Source organism: Camelus ferus, unplaced genomic scaffold (assembly GCF_009834535.1).
Source record: "Camelus ferus isolate YT-003-E unplaced genomic scaffold, BCGSAC_Cfer_1.0 contig298, whole genome shotgun sequence".
Classification (NCBI taxonomy): Eukaryota; Metazoa; Chordata; class Mammalia; order Artiodactyla; family Camelidae; genus Camelus; species Camelus ferus.
Window position 1 is genome coordinate 283,755 of NW_022588414.1, and position 26,993 is coordinate 310,747.

At 34.9% G+C, this 26,993-nt stretch overlaps 1 protein-coding gene across 3 annotated transcripts in view; it reads right to left on the reverse strand.

Annotated features, from left to right (window-relative positions):
• GRIK2 (glutamate ionotropic receptor kainate type subunit 2) overlaps positions 1-26,993 on the reverse strand; it is an 896,246-nt gene that overhangs the window by 282,436 nt on the left and 586,817 nt on the right. For all 3 annotated transcript variants that reach the window (XM_032476219.1, XM_032476220.1, XM_032476221.1), the window contains 3 exons: positions 16,512-16,693; positions 10,753-10,806; positions 7,659-7,832 (listed from right to left, as the gene is read on the reverse strand). In XM_032476219.1, coding sequence (XP_032332110.1) covers positions 7,659-7,832; positions 10,753-10,806; positions 16,512-16,693 — 410 coding nt within the window. The remainder of the gene's footprint in view (positions 1-7,658; positions 7,833-10,752; positions 10,807-16,511; positions 16,694-26,993) is intronic.

Below are 26,993 nucleotides of genomic sequence, written 5' to 3' on the forward strand. Positions count from 1 at the left end.
ACCAATTACTTAGTATCTTAAGCAACTTGCATTCCCTTTGTATTGTGCACTGTGTTTGCTTTCCCATGTTTGATGACTCCATACCTCTACAGCCTGCTTGGCATTTTGTATTTTCAAAGTTACATTCTTACTCTCAGCAGTTCTGTCTTGATGTCCAGTATGGATGTGGAGTCCTAAGTCTCAGAACATTGCTAGTCCCCAGACTCTGCAATATTGAACTCTGTCCTCTTGCCAGGATATTGGCCATCATCTTCTCTAGGTGTTCTTGTCACTGACTGTCACTTGAGGGGTCCTCCTTTCTCAATACCACAAATTTCTGCCTAGCTAAACTTCCTCACACCATTTGTGACTGACTACAGCCATACGTGACCATGCAGCTCTTAAGTATACAATAAGAAGCTGAGGGAAATTGTGAACAGAAACGTATTAATCCTTTACAAGTTTGTATTACACAATCTGAGATCAATGCTTTCAAGATAAATTTTGATTTTCATGGCAGAAGGGTTAAAAAAGTCTTTTGATTCAATCTTACTTTTCCAAGTGAAAAGTTTTAAAATTGACCTAAAAAATAACATGAGTATGAAGGAAATGCTACATTGCAACTGCCATCTTTCATGTAAGGAACAATTACTTAAAATGAAAATTTCAACTCTTTATCAGCTTTAGATAAGTGCTGATTATTTAATCTGCCAATGAGCAAAGGCAATTAGATGGAGCACCCCATGTCAATGAAACAATGGAGGTTGTTAGGGCATCTCAATTATTTATATTCAGATTCAACTTGCAGCTTAGTACATCAAGGAAGACTAATAGGTATATAAAGTGAAGAAATACAGTGCCATTCTGTTTCTCATGCCACATACTCCATGCCCTTTTACTATTTATTAACTCAATCATATACAAATGCAATGAATGTTGTTCTCATGACTTCATTATATACTCTGAAAATTCTTATGCAAATACGTCTGCCATATTTGATTAGAATACAGACTTCAAAATATTTCTTCTGTGGCAAAGAATAAAAATAGCAGTTATGTTAATAAATTTTGTGAAATGTTACACCATTTTCAGCAAAATATTAAGAAGTTATGTAAAGCCCCTGGTAAATATGTTCGTCCTTGCTGTCACAAAATAGCATGGAAAACAAAGAATGTAACAAGAATTTGAAGGAAGAACTAGATCAATCAAAAAAAGACCAAATTGGTATGAAGTCAACATTACAGTTTGAATATGATTTTTGTACTAAGACATGAGATGTGATCAGTAAGACATACACTACCTTCTAATTTTGTCAGTTCCCTAAATTCTGTGAGGAAAAAGAGGTACTGACTTTATTACCAAATCCTGAGTGCCTGGTATCAAATCCAGTATACTGTGTGCAACATACTCATGATTAAAATTGATCAAAGAAAGAGTAATTAATTCATTATTTTGTTACTTTCTATACTTTTGGTGTTTTAGTGGCATATGAGATAAAACCAGCTTTTTCAAAAATGCCTTTATTGATTAAAAAAATAGCAAGTTAGTTTGATTCATTGTCTTCCAAAGTCTTAAATTCATTCTCATTTCAACTTAATCAAAGAAAAGAGCTACAGCTAATTAAGACAAGCCAACAGCAGTGAAGGTGGGCTTGCAGTGCTAGCAGTAAATGAAAGCTGCCTGGTCATACTTTATTTCTCTACGGTTCTCTTTTCATTGACTTTTCTGAAGGTAAATCTTTGTACAGGAACAGAGTGATCACTTGTGCCCCTTAGTACATGAACTAACTCCCTGCTGTGAATGTATATAAACGTTGATCTTTTAAGTTAATCAAATGAGGAAAGAAATTATAAAATTTATGGGCCATGGTCTACTGTTATAAAGAATAACTGTTAGAAGATTATTGGACCTTAAACACATAAAGATTCATCTCCCTTATAAACATTATCCCTTCTTTTGAAAAAGAGACTGGAAACTATTCCTCTAACACACTATTTTTTCACTATTTAATTAAAAGCATTTCTAAGTTTTTGTCTTTTAAGATATTTTTTTCTAAAATAATTGAGACTAGCCTAATTGCATTTTCTAAGTGATTAGATATTTTGATAATAAAGTACAAGTAGGAAAATTAAAAAAAAAACTCTCCAAAATATATTTGGCAAAATGAGAAGGCCTAGTGATTAGAATACAGATGCAGTATAAGAATAAATTAACACACACATTGATTCAGTCAGGCAGTCATGCCTTCATTATGAGCTCCCACTGTGCACCAGACACTGAACTAGGTCCAGGGTCTTTTAGGAATGACAAAATCTAGTTCTTGCCTGGAAAGCACTTGCAATCTATTGAGAAAGAGGTGTGAAAACACGCAAAAGTGCCAGACTTAAATTTCAACGTGGGGTTGTACCTAAAGTGTATAAATGAAGTACACACATGTAAACTGTCTGGAGGACTCAGAGTAACTCTAATACACAAGAAAGGTTACTTACATCCTGAAAATGACAGCACAAGTAGGAATATGTCATACATTCCAACAGGGGTAAGTGGTTCAGACAGCGGGAACATCCCGTGCTGAAATGAGGAGGCACATCAGCCCTGTTGATTCATCTCTGGTGAGATGGCAAGATGGGTGGCTCGGAAGAGCAGGGAGCAGGCAAATATGAGGCTGGACAAGTAGCAGGAGCCAGATCATAGAAGACCTGGCAGGTGTGGCCAATGAGCTAAAATTTCATCTAGCAAATGAAAAGGAGTCATGAGTTTGTTTTAGTAAAAACAGTATAGAAGAGAAATACAAGGAGTGGGACTTCAGTGAGAAGACTATGGCAACAGCCAGCGGAAAGACCATTGGGTCCTTAAGGCATAGCTCTGGGGTGAAAAAAGAATGTAGTTAAGGAATATACTGATACCGTAGATTTGACAATGTTCGATGACTGTTGAATGTGAAGAAAGGAGAAAGGAAATGGAAAGAGAGGTCAGCATCTAAGAGTTTAAATTTCCCAAACCAGTAATCTCCTTTTAGTAATTTGAATGAAATAAACAACCAACAGTCATTATTAACTTGTGTTGCATATTAATAAAATACATTTTTATTAATTAATAAAAACCACCACGCATATTCATTGATATTGTGCTACCAGATGGATTACAGGTACATTATATTTAGATGCCTGGCATAATGGAAACACGGGAAAGGAGTCCCGGGATACAGTTAAGCTTAGAATGTACCTTGAGGTGTTTGTACTTGATTTCATTCTCTTGACTTAAAATTGCTGCAAACTCAGTAAATCAATAATAAATATATCCATTGCCAAACTGATGGATTTGAAAAAGTGAGTTCCCACACTATAGTAACTGTGCTTGGGGAAGGTAGACGTCTGGTCAGAAGACAGGGAGAAATGTCATCCAATCATGCAGTAAAGGACAGTGATAAATGCGCCCTGACAGGGGGCTTCCACATTCCCAGAAGCATGGAAATAAGTGAATAATTAATAAAGTATGCATAGTAGAGAAAAGGTTTTATAATAAGGGGTCAGGTCTAGGGAGCGGTCTAGAGCACTAACCGTATGGCAGTGTGTGGGCAGGGGGGAATGTTTGAGAAAAGTATACCGTCAGTTAAAGAAAACCCAAAACGTTATATGTGAAAGAAGAAGGTTCCTTTCTTCCCTCTGTCTTGATTAGATCAGGACTGGATGTACTATGCGGTTTGGTTCCCTGGTTGGGTTTATACCAAACGAAGATAAAATTTTTACTGAGCTACTAACATTGCTATCTTTAATATGATGCTTCCAGATCACAGAAGAAACTACAACTATGGGAGAAATGGTCTTGTCTTCAATAGCCATTTAGCTGCAAAACACTTAGCCCAGTGGTCAATTAAGGTGCTAATTCAACCAGAAAAATTCTTATGACTCCAATTTGTTGTATCTTTTTATAGCTCAAACATAAAAGAATGTGAGAGTCTAAGCACTGTGCCCTTACATAGTGACAAATGACTGTGATGCTGATAATAATAGGTCTTGCTCCAAGCACTAGGGACTTTGCTGATAATCCCATTTCTTAATGGGACCACAGTGAGGAAAAAGAACAAGGGATATATAAACACCGAGATCTCATGAATTGGCTAAAGGGAATGTTGCCAACTCCACACTGCCAGGCTATAATTCTTTTCCTTTCGAACTAGAATCCTCTTAATTTCCTTACTCCATTCATGGTGGAAATAGCTTATTAATTTCTTTTCCTAAACATTTAAAAACTGGGAAAAATGCTTACAATATAATCCTAAATGGAAAACAAAAAGAATACTTATATAAGGCATAAATATACCAACTTTTTTTTACAGATCTAATATTATTTTTTATAATAATCCTGAACTACTTTATAATTAATATCATATAATAAAATATTTTACATATAATCATTTATATCATTACATAATTTTATGTAATAAAAAGATTCTAAAAGATATTATCAATTTTCCAAAATGGAAATTGTAAAAAAAGTTATCATTTTAAAAGAAATAATTATTTTAATTACAAACTTTATGTCTACTTTCAAAATATTTTGTGTTTCATGCTCTGCTTATAAATACAATAAATAGCTGGTACACATTTTTAGGTAAGAAATATTCAAAAAGTGCTCATACAAGGAAATTTATCCTATCCTCATCATACAATTTACTTTTAAATTGCTCATTTAAAAAATGTTTTCATGTTAAGTTTTCTGGTGAAATTTTTATATTGTATAGTAACTCAAATAAAAATAGATAAATGAAGGGGTAATTAACTCTTACACATGAAAGGTTTCATTTTTTTCTTAAGATGCCACTTGAAAAGCATTTCATGACTATGACAAAGAGAAGAATGTCGGCATTAAAAATTCTTCTGAAGATTTCAAAATCTCTGGTCTATATACAATGCCCAGAATTTTCAATAAATAGGCTAACCATTTTTCTCATCAGTGTATTTTTATTCTAGCATTCATCCACTACCACTAAATCACCTACCAGCTCAGAAGAAGGGCAGAGTTGAAGCATGAACTCATGGCTAGAAAGAAAGAACCCAAACCTGCATTTCTCCCCATACCCTGTCTTTTTGATCTGTCTTCTGAAGGTTAATTCTCTCCAAGAGTCCCTACCTTCCTGGATAAGAAATCAATATACCTTCCTTGGTATTTATCTTTCAAGAGTCTACTTAACATTACCAGAAGCTTCAGGGGATGACATGTAAAGTCATACAGGAATCATATAGAAATACAGAGAGTACCCAAGTAAGGCTGGATTATTTTTGTGATTCTGATATACAGAAGGGCACATATCAGTGGAGGTCTTAGGGTATGAAAGTGCTAAGAGCATCATGCCTATTGATTTACTTTTCCTAAAACCATTCAATAATAGTTTTGAATAACAAATGATAAGCTATCCATCTTGAAATTAAGGAAGAATAAAGACAGCTAGAAAACATACATGGAAAAATGTACACATGATTAAAATAATAATTTAAAGGACAGTATACATTTTTATTTTAAAAAATAACACTGCCTTACTGAGTTCCAAAATTCTGATTCACCGTCTTCAAACTGGGAATAAAGTATAACATTTGCAATTTATTCTCAATTATATGTTATTTTTTAATCTGGAAGTACCTCAGAGGAAAAATATCTTCATTTTAATGTACTTACATATTTTCCTTCCAGTTGTGAACAAAAATACTGCAAAGTGAATGAAAATACTGCAACCATATCAGTAAACAAAGAATGCTGAAACCAAGTCATCAGCGGCTGCCGCCACCCCCCAGTGGGGACGGGCCTGCAGCCCAGCCTCTGCAGCCACTCACAATGGTGCACTCTGAGCGGACTCAGAATAACAAAGGACAGGATACTGGCCCTAGATAGCTAGGTGCTTGTCAAAGGAATGAATTCAGTGAGCCCAAATGTTTGCTTCCTCCCATACATAGAAAAGCACTAAATTCTTTAACTTAAGATGACTGGTTTTCTTTAGATAACAAGCAATCTTTTATTGTTTCAACTACCTGGTCTTTGTTGTAAAGCTCCTATATATCCTAGCTCCTCCCCTACCTCTTTGGAGCAGTCCCTCAGAGCCATCTGAGGGGCTGTCATCCCGGGTCGAGTCCTCCCGCCAAATAAAACATAACTCTTAACTTTTAGGCCGTGCATTTATTTCAGTCGACACAGTAAAGTTTCTCAAATAGATCTTAAGATAAAACTAAACTATTAGAACTTGTCTCTCATCTCTTCTTATGCAAAGGAAAAAAAATCCTCCTCATATTATTTCTTTAAAAAAGTAATGAGGATATAAGACATTTTAAAATTCTAGTGTATAATTTCTCTAAAAAAAAATAAAGGCCATTTGTTTCCCTCTCCATTAGAAGATTGGTGCCTAGACAGTAACTGATTTCTTCAATCACTATGAAGACACTCAATTTGTATTATTAAATCTTTTAAGGAAAAAAAAACCCCACAAAATTTCCTTCTATTTTGCTTCAACATAGCTAGCAAAACATATGTTGCTAAAAACATACTTCGAGGCCCCATGGAAGCAATTAATGGAAAATTACAATTATAATAGTAAAAGCTTTTAAACATATCAGGGTAAAGGATTTTATGCTTATATAAAGTTTCCATTTAGAATGACACTTGTTAAAAGCAAGTAGTTATGACCTAGGAAATGTAAATATTGCAGAAGTGCTGAGCTATTTCCTAAATTGTAACAGTAACCTGGTCTGTAGAAAATAGATTTAATGAGAATACATCAGGCAGTTATAATTTGATTAAATAGTATAGTATATAGTATATAGGACCTACTTGGTCCTATAAGGTAGCCAGTAGCTACATTTGGCTATTGAGCACTTCAAATGTGACTTAGTCTGAATTAATATGTATGGTGTCAAATACACACCAACTTTCAAAGACTTAATAGAAAAAAGAACATAAAATATCTCAGTCATAATTTTTATACTGATTGCCTGTTTAAATAATAGCATTTTTGATACAATGGGGTAAATAAAATAAATTAATAACATTGAAATTTACCTTTTCGTGTACTTTTTTTTAACATAGCTATTAATTTTAAATTATATATGTGCATTGCATTAGATTTTCATTGGCAGCACTGGTATAAACAACTAAAGTTACATAAGAATGTAACCTTCTTTTACAATTCATGCATTAATCCAGTCTCTAGATTTAAACTAAGACTTGAAAACAAATGTGATTATTGGTTAACCTTGAGCCTTACACAGAGTAAGTAAGCTCAAGAGAGATTCTTATGTGATGTTAAGTCATTTATATGACATCAGGCATCAGAAACCAACATGATGAAGAGGAATCATATATTGGTAGTTAAGATCAGAAGGATAATTTTCAGGTTAATGTCTTTTCAGTCTCTAATTTACCCTATATATGGCACTAATCAATTTTTTAAAAATCCTTACATTAAATATTCTAGCTGTAGTTGTAACACCTTTTGAGATACATGGATAAAAGTATATATTTGCAATATAAAATTGATTTAGAAAATTGCTAACAGAATTATTTGCAATAATAGCTCTGATATTATGTCTTTAACATTAAACAACTAAACCGAAGTTGGATCCAGAGGATTTAATAACGTACGTAATATTACATAGAAACACGCAAACTGATCTTTAAGTGGGAATTCATACCGTCATAAATCCATCCAGCAAACCTGAATCGGGTTTCGGAGGTGCCTGCAGCCGTTCCATCGACCACTTTTCAATGATGGAGGAGACTTGTGTGTTTTCTGTATTTAATATTCTGAACCCTGTCATGTTAACGCCACTGTATCGGTAAGGCTCAACATCAAGAGCAAAGAGGTCCTAAAAGACAAATTTCTTTGTGTTATTATGAACAGAGAATATTCACAATAAAGTATAAGTGAAATAGTAGTGTGTTCTTGCTTCCCTTAGGATCGTCAACACCACCATGTCTCAAGTGATGTTAAACATCACAAATCATCAAGATTTAAATAGACTACCCTCATGTTTTGCCAATGCAAATATATATATATGTGTGTGTGTATATATATATATATATATATATATATATATATATATATATATTACATAAACATGCATGTATCTATATTATTCCAATTCTACCAATGGGACAACAGGCTTTTCTATAACCTACCTTTAAGGTTTGCATAAGCTTTCTTCCCCATGTTAAGGATAGCTTGCCCTTAAATTTTATGTATTACTGTTTTACATTTCACTGACTATAGGTGTTTTTCTATGTCCTGCTTCTTTGATTAGTTATTGTCTTTTTTTGTTTGTTTGTTTGTTTTGCTTGGTCTTTTTTTTTTTTTTTTTGAGATAGATTATGAAATATGGCTTCTAACTAATGAAAATTATATAAAAGCTGAGGAAGAAAGTTAACAAGACTGGCCTTACTGATTACAGAACACTTGCAGTTCTTTTGTCTTATACCCTATCCAGCAACTTCACCATAAGGACCCCTTTAGATTTTGGCTGCCCTTTCCACTCTGTATAGAGCGAATACTCTGGCTTTGCCCTTTCGTTTTCCTAGGAGATAGGAGGCCAAAGCTGTCAGGGAATCAGAGGTCTATGAGAACATGCAACATGTGGGACTTCTGCCTTCTTTCATGCTGGCATTAGCTAATCCCCAGACCTTAAAGGTAACATTGAGAACCAGGGCAGGACCAATACCACTGGTCCTGGGCACAGCCTGCCTTGGACTCACAGAGCTGCAAAGAGACAAAAGAGGACTAAAATTAAGCGGAGGGCTGCTGATGCTGGCCTATGCTCTGCTCTGTGCTGTGAGGAATATAAGGGACTTACAGGTTTTTTACTTTTCAACATTTGCAATCTAGCCAAGGAAAGTAATAGATACATACATATTTCTCTCCTTGGCTAGATTTTATATATATATAAATTTTTATACATATATATATATATATATTTACATATATATATGTAAATGTACAATGGTAAGTGAATAATGTATTGCAATATATGCTAAGGGACAAAAGAGTAGAAGCAGTAAGTGCGAGGAGTCAGAAATAAGACAGATGATCTTCGATTTTTATAGTTAGGAACAACTTCATAGAGCAGATGGGGTCGGAGCTGCCATTAAAGAATGGTCAGGCTTTTTCTTGATAGGCAAAAGGAGGCCAAAATGTCAGTAGAGACACAAAAAACAGAAAATATAAAACTTATTCAGGAGACTTTTCTAGATCAGCTTGGTTATAAAAAAGAATTCATGAAAGAGAATAACAGCTCAAGAAAACAGGAAAGTTAGGTTAGAATTAAACCAAACAGGCCTTCAATTACAGGCCAATGAATTCTATAGATGCTAAACTAGATTTTTTTTCCATTTTTTTCCTTATTAAGAGATACTCTTGATTTCCCTAAAATCTTATGATTATGGAAGAACTGAGTTGCAACAGTATTGAAATATAATTAGCAGAAAAGTGAAGGCTTCAACTCATTCTCCACTAGTCTATTACCAAGTTTCTTAAAGGCTGCAAAAAGTCTCCTGGTGGGAAGTGATTTAGAGACATAGTAGAGTTAACCTTTACTGTATTTACCAGTAAAATACAACCTACTGCATGAAGAATCTCTGTTGGGGCTGAGTTATTTTTACAAAAAGCTATTGTGATCAACTACATTTTAGTAATTTGATCTGGTAACTTCAAGGCTCTTAGAAACAAGATCAATTGGGAACCTTAACAAAATTTAACAAAGAGAGGGCACTGGTGAGACTGGTCATTGTGGGAAAGGAGATGTATCTATGACATTATGGAGGAAAAGTTAGTAGAATTTTGTGGGTGATACAGGAGTCAAAGACAATGGAAGTTTGGAAGGAAGTCAGAAGATGAGTCAATTTAGAGGACAATACCTTAAGGTTTAAGTAACTTGAAATTATCTTAATTCTACAACAATTAGAAATGTTCTGCAATGTAGCAATAGATAACAATTCAGGAATATTAGAGATTGACATTTAGATCTCATATGAACATAGGTAATAACTGAAGCTCCAAAGACATCTGAGTTCTGAAGAAAATAATTGAAGAGGAAAAAAGAAAATAAGACACAGGCCCGGACTTGGAGATACTCTCATATTGGGGGGATGGGCAGGAAAGAATTAGTGACAGAGACAGACAGCTATTTCACTGGAAGAAAAACGAGGATAATGTATTCGTAAAGAAATAGAGTTAAGGATAAGGAGGTTTCACAAAAGGATGAAGTCAGATTTTCATGCATATTAAGGAAAAACTGTGTGGTATGTAAAGACAAGAGATAAAGGTAACATTCAATTTGCTAATTGCAAATTAAATCGTACTTAACATACTCAAAAACAGAATAGAAAATTTAATCTACTGAAGGAGCAGCTTCAATAAACCTGATTTTCCGTAAGTCAACAGAGTTGAGATAACAACATAAGAATTTGTGCTTTTCTAAAACATTGATTTCTCAGCAAACTAATTTTAAAATCCATTATGTTGTGAAAGCCCTCTAAAGTAATATAAAAATAAGACACAATATTTTGAATGGATATATGAAATGATATTATTTCAAAATCATCAGCTTCCTACCAGGAATCATTCATTCTCTGTGATGAAAATTCCTCTTGGGTTTTATCCAAATAAAATAAATTATAACTATAAATGCACCAGTCATTGTATTACTTTTTCCTACTCAAACACCCATTTTTCATCCTGACATTCATTATAATAAAATTTAGAGCATTATATTTATGTTTTAATACATTACTTACCAGGGTGGTAAAGATATAATGGTAATATTCTGTCATCATTCCCATAGCTAAGGCCTACGAAGTAAAAAATAAAAATAAATATAAAATATTAATATTAAAGGTACACATTATATGAAATACATTATGTCAATAAGACAACTGAAATCAAAATAGTAGGATGTAATAAAGAATCTATACTATTCAGATGACATTAAAATTGGGTCAAACTAAACATTTTCTCCATAGTTAAAGAAGATTAGTGGCTACTAAAGGAATTTCTGAACCAATTCTCTTGATACAAAAGCTATTAGTTGAATGCTGCTGTTGTAAAGCTTATGGTTTTACATATTAAAGGAGACATTAAATTTGAAAGAAACCTGAAATTAGTGTATCTTAGTTCATTATATTTGTAATGTCTCCACTACAAATACCTTAATAAGGAACAACATTTTATTTTGTTGAACAGTATTACTCAATTAGGAAAACAGTGCTGCAAAGTACTATGCCAACAGAAATTTTTTTTAAGAGACATTTTAGAGACGTTTTCTTAGTGTTAAGAAAGCAAATGTAAATCATCACTGTACATGTAAAAGAATTTTTAAAAATTTCTTAATACTACACCAATTGAAAATTACTATGTTTTATTTCTTTCTTCTACAGTCCTCATCAATTTTAGACTATCAATTTTAAAACAAGGATTTTTGGATTAGAACTTCCAGTCATAAGAAGTGTCAATTTCCTCTTTGAAAATAGAGGATGCTTTTGAAATAGCTGTTTATCAATGAACAGTAGTTGGTAATGATAGTTGAAAAGTGATGCATTTATGAGCTAAATGAAGAGCTCTTAGTAGGGAACAAGCATCCTCAGGTGCATCTAATGCTCTTCCACAAACTACTAACCACACAAATTGGTTTACTAAGTAATCTACATGCCTGTGTATTCTATGCTCATAGGTAGGTATTAACCAATTAGCTAGAATAAAATTTGTATTTCTATATTAGCTGTTCACTTAAGAAAAGATAGATGTTTGTGAAAATTTTTGAGACATATAAAATGTAGTTTTTAAAGGAGAGAAACGTTTGTTAATAAAATGTGGCATCAAAGAATTGAGCAGAGGAAAGGAATTTAGGAAGTGTGATATTATGATTTATAATAAGAAATATATATTTGATCTTCATTCCCCACTTCAGGCAAAAGGTTCCAGAAACCCTTGGAATTTCCTAAACAATAAGAGCAATGGAGCATCTTCTGTTATAACATTTGGTCTCTTTTCTTTACTTCCTGAAATTGCTCCAGAGCCACAAAGGTGAAATGAGTGTCTTGTTATTCTCAATAAGCCCCTTTCAACCACAACTGAGTTTATGTGAAGTAAGCTGACTTCAGGAGATTCCTTAAAGGTGAAGGGGAAGCTGGTTGTCAGGGAAACAAACCTTGGGATTAGAAGGTTGGAACTTTCAGTCCCACTCCCTGACCCCCTGGGAATGGAGAGGGGCTGGAGATTGAATTCAGTCGCCTACAGCCAGTGATTTAATCAGTCTTGCCTAAGGACTGAAACTTCCATAGAAACCCAAAAGGAGAAGATTTGGAGAGCTTCCAGGCTGGTGAACACATGGAGATATGAGAAGAGTAGCTTTCTCAGAGAGGACATGGAAGCTCCTTGCCCTTTCCCATATCTTGCCCTATGCCTCTCTTCTATTTGCTATTCCTTAGTTATATCCTTTCATCATAAACTGGTAATCTAGGAAGTAAAATGTATCTCTGAGTTCTGTGAGCTGCTCTAGCAAATTAACCAAACCTAAGGAGAGCATTGTGAGAACCTCCAGTCAATAGCTGATGGGTCAAGAGCACAGGTGATAATCTGGATCTGTGACTCGCATCTGAGGTAGGGGGTATGGATGGGAAGACAGTCTTGTAGGACTAAGCCCTTAACCTGTGGAATCTGATGCTATCTCTAGATAGACAGTTGAATTGAGTTGGATCCTAGGACAATTAGTATAAAGTATTACTGATGGTGTGGGGACCCCCTACTCCACACACACACAGCTGAACTGGATACACAACCCTTAGAAACCAGATAATATTTTCTAAATGAATAAAAATTATATGAGCCAATAACACTGATGAAATTTGCATCTTAAGAAAAATAAGAGAAAATTTCTTTTATTAAATAAAAATTTGCAAGATTATCTTTGTAGAAGGTATTCATTGTTCCTGATAGATATGTATTAAAGGTTTCCCAACTTCAGAACTGCTCAGTGACAGCTCAGCATTATTTTTTATTTTGTCAATATTTTTTATTTTGTCAACTTAATAGGCATAGGAAAAAAGATAACTGAAAGAAATAGTAATTCAGATGTATAACTATAAATAACACATAATGCTTAAGAAGTGTTAGGTACTATTCAAAGTACATTGCACATTTTAATCAATTTAAGCCTCATTAAAAACCCCATGAGATAGGTCCTATTATTATACTTATTTTACAGGTGAAGAAACCAAGACATGCTAAGAATGAATAAATTAGCCAACAAACTGAGACAGTGAGTAAAGATGAACTCCAGGTCTCTAACTCTTGGAATTTGGATATAGAGCATAATCTATGCCTTTTATAAAGTGGCATATTTTATAATCCCAGAGATATAGATCCTTTTTAGGATCTATGCATTCTCAAATTTTTGCCTGTTTCTTTCTTGATAATTTGAAAACCTGGGACTCTCAGGCCACTATGGTGTTTTGGAGGTGAGGATAGGAGTGGGTTAAGGAGATGGAGGTGGGAGGCCAGTTTGCTTCTGACATGGGTGTTCTACACCAGCTCCAGGTTTCTTCCTCATCACCTTGAGAGGAAATACATAAGGGAAAACTGAGGGCCCTATGTGCCTTGTGTTGACCTCCCTTCAGCCTGTGATTCTGAAAACCAAAGTCAGTTATAGACTATGGAGTATAATCTAGGTAGAAAAGTTTAGTTATTTTTGATTGTACCCAGACTTTGACCTTAACAAAAGTGAACAACTGGGCTACTCTCTTGAAAGTCTCGCTAATAATTCCCAATGTGATTTTAAAAAAGAACTTGTTCTGGGCCTTCTTTTAATTATAGGATTTATGTCTGGTTACTGCTTTTGAATGAACTCTATACATACTTCAAACCACATTAAAAAGAACAAAATTATCTTCTTATATATAAGTAAGAGTGGCCACAAGAGAAAATTACTTGTGCCATGTTATCCGCCTGGAAAGAAATACCACAGATTATTTTTTTCCAAAATCAAAATATTGTTAGAATTTCTCAACACTTAACTGATACAGTGTTAACAATGCCACATGACAAGTTAACACAAGCAGTTATGCAGACATATCATTTTCAATCAGTTTATCCTTCAGCTTATATCTGGAAGATACACTGCTGAAAGTTAACAATTGGAGGGGTAGACTTTATACATATTTCTGAAATTTTGATTTTCTTTTACTTCTCGCTGCTATAGCAGTTTATTTGCATTTGCTTTTTACATTTTTCCAGGCTAAAAAATTTGATTTCACACGCTTTAATGCAGACTTTAAAGTTCTTGGTTGCTGTTTTTGTCTGTGATAGAATGTCCTTGTGAGATTCTACCACACAGCCATAGAAGATTCTCTCTGACAAATCTGGGTAGAGGTGGAATCTTTTGCTACTGAGGTGTGTATAGCAAAGAGTGCCCTCAATCTGCCTCAGAGGAAATCTAGCCAAGCCCAAGCTCCATTCACTCTTAAAGTTTTCAGGTAGGAAACTTCAAATTTGCTGTTGCTTGATATCTAGTAAGAGCTCAGTTAGTTTAAATAAAAGAAACAAACAAACAAGGCCAACCTGATAAATCCATCCCTTTTTCTAGATACTCCTAATATCTGCTCTTGGATTAAAAGCGCATTTATGCCTGCTCTTCAACTCTTACGCCATTTGTTCGGAATTCCATCATTAGTCAATACTGAAGAATCTCAGAAAACTTTCATAAATCATAAAATTGAGTCCCATTAAATATGCTAGACTAACTGAGATCCAAATATGGGACAAAGGATCTCTGGGACAGGGTAAATTAAAAAAAAATACCACCATATATGTGATCTGCCAGTGTTACAGGATCTAAAAGCATGCATTCTGTGTAATAATGTTCATCTGACTTCATCTTAACTTTTATATTTTCATTTTCCCTTTGTTCTGATTTTTCATCTACTAATCTTGTTAAAATTATATAACTTTTTCTGTTGTATATATTTTAAATACTATTTTAATTGTTTTCATTTTGCAAACATCAGGTTACACATCAGAAAACAAGTACAGAACAATGGATATAACAACTAGAAGACAGTATGGAAATTCTGTTCTTAAAGGTGATGGATATTCTCAACTTTCAGGTAGCAAAATAAGTCAGTTACTCTAGAGACAAGACAATTGATCATTTATATACTTGTTAGAAGCTTAGAGAAAGCCTAACAGATGACAAATAGTACAACACCACTCGCTCCAGGCATAAAGGACAGGTATCCTTTCCAACTTTGTGTATCTCAAATGTGATTAAAAATCGTTTTGTATTAAATGAAAAATAAATGCCTACCCTTGATTCTAGTGCTTCCTCTATCACATCATTTTATTCCAAAAAAAAAAAAACCCCAAACAACAATCGCCCCCTTACATTCTTTATTACCCAAATATAACACCAGAGCAATTTCCCAAATCCAATTAAATATTTTACTTTAGTGAAGCCAATATTCATCTTGGAAGATTGGACAAACATCTGCTTAACAAACTAACCATGTTATAACAGGCATTTATTGTTGGTAGTTATATTTTGTGGGATATAGTTTGGCATCTGAATCTGCATGACTCTCTAGTAGAGATATTTTATCCTACATTTGAGAGGTTTCAAGACAGTTGGCTAATCTCTAGTCAGCCAATGTATAAAAGAGCTTAAAAAACAAAGTCCAAAGACCTGTGTTCAAATTTAAGCTCTACTACACAGTGAGCACATGGCCTCGTACTATATAACCCCTTACATCGGTTCCCTCATATGTAAGATATGAGCTAATAATAATTGTTGCTTTCCAGTGTGCTGTTAGGTTTGAATAGTGCTGACGTAATATTAAGAGGTTTCACTGTTATGAATTGTTTCATTTGACTGATTTAGTATTGTCACTTTAGGTAGGCAGTGTTTTATTCTGGAGTGAAAAGTTCTTAACATCACATCAGTAGGAGGGATACAAATCCCTCCGCTATTTCCTTGCTGTCGGACACTGGTCAAGATACTTAATCTTTCTGAGGCTCAGTTTCTTTGTTTGTTAAGTGGAGACAGTCCCTAATTCATTTGGTTATAGTGATGATTAAAAAAGATCAAATGTTTAAGGCATCTCACAGTACATGCCAGTTAAAGAATTTTTTTTTTCTCTTTTTCCTACTGGTTTATTATAATGATTTAGCTGCTCAGTTGTTGATTTATTCCCTCATTTCAGCACAAAATAGAAATATCTATTGCATTAATCAATATTCACATTAGCAAACAGCACTGAAGCCATTTGAAAGTAACCTCAGAACTTCAAACAATCTGCTTTGAAGATCATCGATATTTTTATTACTTTTAAGACAATTAATTAAAAGCAATTGTCAGACTTTTTATCAGAAAATTACATCGAAGTGACTTCTCTGCCTTTTGTTTAACTGACTGTGTAACACTAACACTTGGATTTAAAAAAACAAAAATCCTACTTCAAATGCAAATTTAATAAAGAAATTAAGAATTTAAGTATTTTAAGATTACCTGCTTCAAAATGCCTGCTGCCATTTCATGGCTACAGTCAAAGATGACATGGAACTCCTTGCCTCTTTTCATTTCTTTTAGTAAGGGTTTTGCATCTTTCGTATCAGCAGGTAGTTGACGGATTTTAAGCCGAAGATTGTATCTTGATGGAGCTTTGATGAGCTCCTGCAAACGAATGAGACCTTTAATGAAAAAGAAAAAAACATAATATTAGAGGAAAGACAGAGTGGGTCACAGAATCACAAAACATACTACAATGCCTGATTTTCTTGACCACATACATATGCATCTCATGATGGGACCGTTGAAATTCCTACTTCAAAACTCCTGATCCTATTATTTTTGTTAAAATTCACTAGTCGAATTCTTAAGGAACTTTTCAAAGTATGAAAGATATACATGACTTTATGTTAATGTAAATAATTTAAATACATAAAAGGATATGGAGGGAAGCAGTCTCCCTCTGTACCCAAATTCTGCTCCCAGTGGCTTGTCCCTGTTAATTGTTTGAAATATTATTCCTCCATATACTTCCCATGCATTTGCACATACATACATACAGGATGTTTTGTATTTTACATCAACATTTGTTTTGTGACAATGTCTTATAGGTCATTGTAAGTCAATGATAACCTTTCTAGTTTGTCCAATTAATTAAACACTGTGTTTTTTACTGGATGTAAGTTATGTAATTATTCTCTAGTATTACAAACTTTGCTTGCTTCTTTTTTGTTTTTGTTTACAAGTAATGGTCTAGTAATTTGGAGTATATGTAAGAGTGAAATAACTTTTCTTAGTAAAATAGACTCTAAATAGCAGAAACCATAATTACATTACTTTAAGAAATAAAACTTTCCTTTGTATTGTTTTCTTTTGTATCATTTTATATTTCTTAAGAAATAAATACAACCACAGAAATTGTTAATAAAGCAAACATTTTCCTGGAAAAGTAGATCCTGATTGTATGTTTCAAAAACATACTAAATTAATAGATACATTTCCAATAGGTTATAGAACTGTTGTGCATTTTTAAGTAACAGAGATAAATCATTGAATTTATTCCTTCACACAAACTTTAAGTAATGAAGCCCCTTTAAAAACTGATGAAAAGACCCAATATGTAAGAATGTGAGAAGAAAAGAAGGATCATACAATTCTATTAGCTTGGACCAAACTAAGCAATTTCCTTTCTCCTCTTTCTTTTCCTTACTTACCCCTTTTCCACCTCATCTCTATATTGCTATAACTCCATTTCTACCTTCTCTGAAAAACTACCTTCATTAGTATTAGTATGACAAACAATAACAAAGGAAAATATCTGTAAATAAATAATCTGAAACACTTTCTCTCTATATATATATACTTTCTTTTTATTATATATATATTATTTTACCTGGAAACAGGAATTAAAAATGTCATACTATGACTAAAAATCTACTGTATATTAAAATAACACATGATATCTAAAGAATAAAATCTAATTGTAGGAATTTTTTTTTCAGTTTTTAAATAATTAATTAATTAATATAGTGCTATATATACTTTGATGTGTTGCAATATATTTAATACAATTAACATGACTAATTTTTAGTACCTTCATCCTTGAGACATACAATTTTAAAAATATGTAAATTCATAAATATACCTAGTATCTTTTGCTTTTAAAATACTGTCTCATAAAATTTACTTCATTGTAAGTTATTTTAGAATTTTGCTGTTTAAAATTCTACAAGTAATATTTGCATAACTTACACAGTATAATACTATTATCTCATTTTGTTTTACAAATTTGAATATTTACTAACTAGTAAAATAAATATTACATAATTAATTGATAGCAAATGTATCCATTAAACATAACACAATTCAGTCTAGGGAATTATGTATGTAATGAGTACAGATGTTAATACTGAGTTGTGCAAAGGTGAAAACAAATATTTGAATTTATAACATCTGCTTAATTGTAATAGAGTTTAACATCGGGCTTATAAAATCCTCTAAAACATGTATAAAAGGCTATACATCACTTTGCACATGGGAGTACTCTGTAACTCAATTAGAATAAAATTTTAAAGGGTAGCAACATTGTTTAAGTATTTTTATAAATAAACCACAGAGTATAATTGCTGCAAGGAAGTGGCTCCCAAACTCTGGAAGGTTATGACAGTAATCTGTGAAGCTGGTTACAACCTAAACAACTAAATCAGAACCTTCAGGGGATAGGACTCGTGCATGTGTAGTTTTAACAATCTTCCCAGGTGACTTTCTTTGTCCTCAAAGAGTATGGCCAATTTCCAAAGATAGGTTTGGTTTCAAGTAAGTGTCATAGAGCTACTCCTTGAGCCACTTTGGCATAGCAATGTTACAGGATAATAACTATTTATATTAATCAGTAGCATAAGCCAATAAAATAATTAATTCAAAGAATGATTTCCAACTTCGTTAGGAAGAGTGAGTTAAAAAACTGTAAATACAACCATCCATAGGAATAAGAGAGAAAAAAAGAAGACATCATTCGTTTACTCATGCAGAAAACAAATGTTTATTGAATTTTTACTATAGATCAAATATTGTTCTAGACATTGGGGATACCATGAAATACAAATAGACAAACTTCCTGCCCACACCGTACTAAAAATACACAGGGGGACAAAGGTTACTAAGCAAGCAATTATAAATGAAAACTGGCAAACACTGTTTTTGTGGGGAAAATACGGATTGTTGAGGAAACAAGCAGCACCTAACTCAGAATGGGAGCGTTCAGGGACATTATCCCAAAGGAGGTGACATCTAAATTAATACTTAAATAAAAAGAGAAAGAGTGGAAGGAATGGATTGAAATAAAAACAGCTTCTATACTGGCATGGAGGTGAGAGAGCATGGGCAGTGAATCTTAAGGAGCAAGGAAGAAGTGCTGACAAGTGTAATTTGAGAAGAGGGCAGGGGACCACTTAGGATGCCCTTGTAAATTAATTTAGAGTTGAGGCCTTAACTGGAGGGTGCTGGAATGTGCCCTCCTGGAATCTACATTTCACAAGAATCACTCAGATTTTTTCTACAGAAGACAGATCAGAAGAGCTAAAATAGGAGGAAGGAAGAGTTGGAAGACAGTTTTAATAACGCAGGTTCTGAAAGGATAAGATGTGTATTGAGGTCCAGACAGTAGGGAGAGAAAGAACGTGATGAACTGGAGAGATTTTTGAGAAAGGACTGACAGTGAAGACAGTCACTTCCTTGATGAAGGGGAGGGCTGAGTCAGGGAAGTCTCTCAGATTTCTGGCTTGGGCATCTTGGGGGAGAGAGTGCTTGCACAGTGTGAGGCCATGGAAGGATCAAGTCAATTGAGGGCGCAAAATGAGAGGAGTGATCAGAGTTACTAGTAAACAAGGAAAAAACTAGTAAACAAAGAGTTACTAGTATGTCAAGAGTTACTAGTTAACAAGGAAAGATGAGTAAACATTTTAAGAAAGTGCCTATTAAATTTAACTAAAACATCATTGCTGACCCAGGCAAAGATAGATAGTTTCAATAGGATGGTGGGGGTAGTAGCTTGCTGTGGCTTTAGTAGAAGAGGGAGGGAGGTAGAAAATGGACTCCATGAAGATCATCTTCATGTATTTCCACAGTGGAGCTTAGTACGCATCTTAATCATACCTAACACCCGTGGAGGAAAGTACCAGTCCCTCCCCAGCCTATTATCAGACTTAAGCTCAGTAGCAGATCCACAGGACACTTTAGTTTCCACATCTATTTAATGAGATTCATCCAGATCAGCAGTTCTCCAAGTGTAGTCCCCAGACCCCTTTACCCTCTCTGTTGGGTCCCTGAGGCCAAATTATTTTTGTAATAACAATAATAAGAGGTTATTTGGCTTTTTAAATTTTCATCCTCCCACATGTGCGCAGTGGAGTGTTCTAAAAGTTGCAAGACTTTGATGATATTACAGCAGATTGGAAAAGGAAGCAGATATGCAAATCCAGCTACATTTTATTAAACCAAATATTAAAGAGATACGTGAATATAAAACAATGCCACTCTTACCTTTACTATTTGTTTTGTTTAGAAAAATATAGGTATTTTTCCTTAAAATATGCTATTTATGTGACTAGATCATGGGTTTATTACTGCAATTATTAAATGAATATTTTAAATATGGTAATTTTATTACTAATATGGTAAATATTGATAAGTATAACATACTACAAATGCTTTTAGAAATCTTCAATCATTATTAAGAATGTAAACTGGTACTAAAACAAAAATGTCTAAGAATAACTAAATTGGATTACCTCTATTTTTTCTGAGCTCTAAATTTTTTATTATTCTCATAAAATTATTTATATAAATGCAGACTGATCTAATACCAACCTTAGATAAATAAAGAAAAGAAAGAAAGCTACCCTTGGTTTATGTAACTGATGAGATTTTGAGCAAGTCAAATATAAGTCTGAGAGATTTAGTCTATCATAGTAGCAATAGCCTGGGTGTTGAGTGTGAATCTCAGTTCAAAAATCTATGATATATTTATACGAGATATTATATTTGTCTTACATTTATTTTGCTTTCCCATTCTCTATAATAGTGTAAAACCATCTATGTATTAACATATGAAATACCAAAAAAGGGACTGGCATACTTCAGACTCTCAATAAGTAGCAGTCTTCATGGTTGTTATTTTGGCTAAAAAGGGAAGAATATAATTTTTTTTAAATGTGCTGCTTACTAAATCTACTCTTGGAAGTTATTTTGAAACTGATTTTGACTGAAAATCTACCAATATCAAAATTTTAATGAAACAATTGAGATTAACTCATTACCAAAGAAAACGTAGCTGTATAGTTACAGATTAGTCCAACAGTTTTGAATTGAAAAAGCTTGATGGACTCAAAAATAAAAATTTCCAGAAGTATAAAATCCTCAAACAGTATTTGTAGAGTTCACCTTAAATATAAATATTGTCAAGTATTTTCAAGAGTCTTAAGAACTCATATGGATAGTCCATTGAGCCATCATGTACAATAAATGTTTACTTATTCTCTTCACACATACACATCCCTGCTGGCATTAATGTAACAGATTTCATTCAGTCTGCCAGCTACCCTGAGGAATAATATTGAAGGGCTAAAAAAAAAAAAAACAAAAAACTGTTGCTAGTAGGAACTGCCATCTCCTACTTGAGAATTCAAGAGAAATATTGTCTTCAGTCATTCATTCAACACATATTTACTGCATGTCTACTCTGTACATGACATTGTTTCCTGGATAAATACAGTGATTGGAATAATAGCATTTATTCGGTCTTTAACCGCATGAGATACTGTTTGACTTTTACATATTTTAATGCCAAAGTTGTTTCTATAATGCTTTTCACATTCAGTTTTTGGAATAAAAATGGTTCAGCATTTCAATCAGGGAGAAGAAATCTACAGAGCTGCTTGAATATTGAGAGTAGAATCACGATTTTTAAATTCTGGCCTTCCACCATCTCCCGCACCAGGTGCTTAGAGTCCTCTCTTGGCTTCTACGCCTTCATTGTTCTGCCCAGTGTTTGTTTTCTTTTCTTTTATTCATATTTTCATTCTAGAACATTTCCTTCCCCATTATCTGACAGTTAGGGACAAATCCCTGCCTGAATTCTGTTATTTAGAACACCTTGAAGGGATAAGAAGAGGACTGACAAAATGGGAGATGCTTTCAAGACATCCAAAGAATGGACATTTACCCACCTATTTAAGTATGAGTTATCTGAAGGCATCCCTGTAATTTGATGAATGTGGATGAAGTTTTTACCCAAAGGAAAAAGAGCTTAAATGGTACGAATGTCTTTTAATTACAATACTGGCTATGTATTTTCCACTGTGGATCTCTGGTGATCTTCCTACCTCCCTCAGTGTTCCTCTGCAATGTAACACGTTCTATAAATGCCAATTTCATAAAGGATTACCCTAGTCAATCCATCACATGCAAGTAAATATACATGTTTCGTAAAATGAAACAGTTTCCCCCCCTTTTCAGGAAAAGTAAGCCTCTCAAGATAATTGGGATAGTTTCCAGGTGGTCCTGTCCTATGGTCCTTTGGTCAAAATGCAGAAAAAAAAGGACCCATGTATTAGATAAAATAAAAGGGCAGAATCTATTTTGCTGAAAATATGGTTGACACAAATAATTTCCAAACAATAATTTTCAAAAATATAGTTTACTCTAACAAATTTGGCAACTAGTTAAGTTATTTAATGAAAGAGTAGAATTACAATGCCTTAAAACAGTCTTTTAATTAAAATGCCCCCATTTCCCTAATGTAATTAGTTGATGTAATGATAATAAAAAGGAAACAATTTGCACAGATGGGTTCCTGAAGACCTTCTAACAAAGAAGAGCACCACATTGCAATTACCCCTTTATTTTGGTGGATGAGTAACATTCTACTCCCTCTAATTCTGTCACTGAGGGTATATTTTTTAAAGCTTTTTCTGCTTTCAGTTACTTTACAATGGCTAAAATCAAGGTTTATCTTAAGCTAACAGAGGACAGAGGTCCGAGATGCTCCTTTCAGAAGGTGTCATCAGTTTAGCTTTTAAGGAGAATCCAGAAGGAACCCTTTATGCACACTCCAGCTGGCACTTGCTTCTAAAGAGATCAATCACACCACCTCTCAGCAGGCCCAGCCTCCCTGAGCCCCAGGAAGGGAGTCCCAAGTTTCCTCTCAGATGCAGGCATCCATTTCAGCAGCCACACCGACTCGAGCTTTGCCACTTGGCTGGCGCATCAGGCCTATTTATCATTTCAGTTAAAGTGGTCTTTGTGCAGGCCAGATCCCCTCTCTGCCCCACAATGCACTGCATAATAAACTGTACAAAAATGATTCATTGACAGTCAGTCACCACCATTTTTTTCCATCTGAGGAAAGATAATTCATCGAAAGGCCAAGTATAACATTTCAAGGAGTTGTTTTTATTGAATGTTTTATTTGCACAACAGAGTGTTTTAAAGAAAGTTAAACAGATATGTATACCAGTTATGGACTTTGTAATGTATGGTAATGCTGTATATTTAGAGAGGGAAGCAAATCATAACAAGAAAATCAAAAACATCTTTGACAGGAGAGGTAGATTGTCATTGAAAAAAAATTCTGTCTCCAAATTTATGTCAGCCCTCCCCTCTTTGAGGGTGAGATGAATTTGTTCAGCAGTACAGGGAAAATAGAAAATAAAGAAAATTGGTGTCTAGAAAAAGAAGGGAGAAGAGGAAGGGAAGATGAGAGGAAACTTCCAATGTGTTTTCCATCTTCTTAGAAAAGGGAGAGAAAGCTATGTAAAGTAAAATTGGAGGGCTGGTCTCCTGGGAAAAAAATCCTCAAATCCAAACACTACCCTTAAAGAGAGGAATTTCTTTCTGTCTTTTTGAATTTTGCTTCATTTTTAAAGAATGACAGAGCCTAATAAATTCAAAACTAAAACCAAATAAAAACACTTTATTTAGCTTGATATATTAGAAACCAAATGGCAAATGAATTTGAATTCACATGCCAGGGTCAATTAATTATCACTGGCTACCTGAAGCACTGAGTTGAGAATGTTCTTTAGACAAGTTCTGTGATCAGGAACATGTTTTAATAAGGGATTTAAACCTGGGTGGTAGGGTAGGCATGCTGACATCGTGCATTGATTGCCCCTAAATTAAAATCTCCTTCTTACTAGTGTCATCAAATCTTATCACTGATATTGTTTTATTGATGGCAAAGCCTTTCTATGCTTCAGAATGGAAAATAATAGTGTGGACCATACATTTTTGGCACCATGCTCTCTACTGAAGCCATGACTCACATGGTTCAACCCTGAACCATGATGCATTCAAATAAGTAGAATCCAAACAGTAATTCTGACACTTACAGTTCCCTGAAAACATTCAAAAAAATTTGTCTGAAGCAACTCAATAAAATGCTCTATTTTTTCTCTTCTCAAACACCACCAAATCCTGAAAACTCACTTTGACACATAATACACGTACATGGGTGCATCTGTGTGTGTGTGCGTGTGCGCGCAGAGGCACACATGCATATACACACTGCTCCTCCACTTCTATTTCCCCGGGAAATCTGACTTATTTCTGCCCCAGCTTCTCCTCTGAGGAGAATCTGGCCATGATGCTTTTGTTCCTTTTGCTCAGCTCCCGTTTGTAAAGCCCAACCCACGAAGCCTCACAACACTGGTCGAGCAAAGCAGAAGCTTCCCTGGAAGGCCTAAGTGGGAAGTCACTAACTGGCAATACCTGAATAACCTTTAGCAGGTAAATCATGGACAAAGTCTGAAGCCCTTTCAAACATATATGAACCTATTTCCTACATTAAACTTATCTTTGCATCATGATGCCAAATTTCTGTACCATAATGTGGCATGGTCGTCTGCATTAGCAGATGTGGGCTGAATCCCACCTCATTAACTTTCTACTCAATGACTATGGACAAAGATATTTAAATTTTTTAAACTTTAGTTTTCTCACCTGTAAAAATGTGATAGTAGTCATTATAACTATATAGGGGAAAATCAAATGAGCTACTGCACAGGAATCACTTAGTGTGTGCCTGGAACAGTTGAACACTTCTCACCGGTTTCTGGTAACTACTTCCTGGGAACTCAGAGACTGCTGTCATAAGGGTGCCTCAACAGCCCCTATGTACTCCCCAAATCCCGCCTGCAGTCCCGTGAGTGGTCAAAACCTCTTCATTTCAGGCATCTAAGGGAAGTCTGCTTCTTGCTAGGAACCTAATTAATACCCCATCTATATGCTGATGACTTCCAAATTTATATCTCTTGCAGGCTGCTTCCCTGAACCCTAGACTCCTAAATTCACTTTCCTATTTGACAATTGTACAGTAAAAAATTAACCTTGCCCACAGAGATGTCTAGCCTTTGCTCTTAGCTCCTGGGAGCTAATGCTCTAAGCTCCTGGGAGACACTGATAGAGTGTCTTTGTTTATCTGGAGGCCTCAGGCCACACTGTATAGTCTAACAATGTAATTTAATGGCAGGGTTCTTGGGTCATGAGATATCAGCTAAATCTCTTGAGGGGCTGGAGACCTACCAATCAGTCAAGTGGGTGGTCAGCCATGTCTATATGACCAAGCCCCAATTAAAAACTCTGGACAGCAAGGCTCAGGTGAGTTTTCCATGCTGATAATACTCCATGTATATTGTCACTCATTGTTTCCTGGAAAAGTTAGTGCTGTCTACGAATCCAGTTGTCAGAGACGACAACTGGAACCTGAGTGTGGACCGCTTCTGGACTCTGCCCCATGAGCCTCTTCCCTTGGCTGACCTTAATCTGTATCCTTTTGTTGTCATAAATTGTAACAGTGAGTATATCAGCTTTCAGTCACTCTGTGAGTTCTTCTAGAGAATTATCAAACCTGAAGGTGATCCTGGGGACTCCTGAAATTGCAAGTGGTATCAGAAGTGAAGATGGTCTTGGAGACTCCCAAAGTTTGCAGCTGGTGTTAGAAATGAGGGTGTTCCTGAGGGACCTCTGAATAATGCAATATCTCTACCTTGATGTGTAGCAAATACTGCACAGCATTCCAAAATTGGCTTTTTATCTCCCCAGTCTCCAGAACTATTCTTCCTTCAATTTTCCCCACCTATGATGATGGCAACTCTTATCATTCCAGTTACTCAGGCCAAAAACCTTGCTGTCATCTTTAATCCTTTCTTTTTAGCACACCTCACATGCAACTTCTTAGAAAATCCTTAAAAATATACATAGAAAGCTGCCAACTCTTACTACTTCTAACACACTGGATTGACCTACTATGATGTCTCAAGTGGATTACTGTAAAAGCCTCCAAAATAGCATTGCCCTTAACAAATTTGCATACCCAGATATATCCAGTAGCAAGTCATAGTCTTTGACACTAATCTCAAAAGTATGGAGAGTCAGTGCCCTGGATCTTTTAAGAGAGGCAGGTGGGAATGAAGAAGGCAGGAACATACAGGACAGTTTTAGTTAGTACAGACCTGGATACTGTGAGTGCAGTTAGGTGAAAATATGCTCAGTGACCACTGAAATATGAAGTCCCTAGGCTTGACTCAATACATAAAAAATTCTAAAGCATGAGGAACGTTATATCAGTGGCTTGTGATTCTCTAGACCATGTGGAGGGAGACATTATGCTTCCAGGCAACCAGTCCAGCTTAAGAAAGTTGTTCTAATAACAGTACAAAGAACACAGTGCAATCCTGCTAGGTAGGTTCTCAGAGCTATAACCAGAGTTCACAAGTTCAAAATGGGGGAAACAACAGGGATAATGGGGACAAAGTGGACAGAAATCTCCTACCGGAACTCCTACCACATGATTGAGGCTGGGTTCAAGCTGCAAGACAAGCTCCGCATCACCGCGCGGGGGCTCCTCCCAGGTGAAAGCCTGCCTCAGAGAGCGGACCGAACTGAGGTGCTACACACACTGCAGCTGTGATCCCAGGCAGGCAG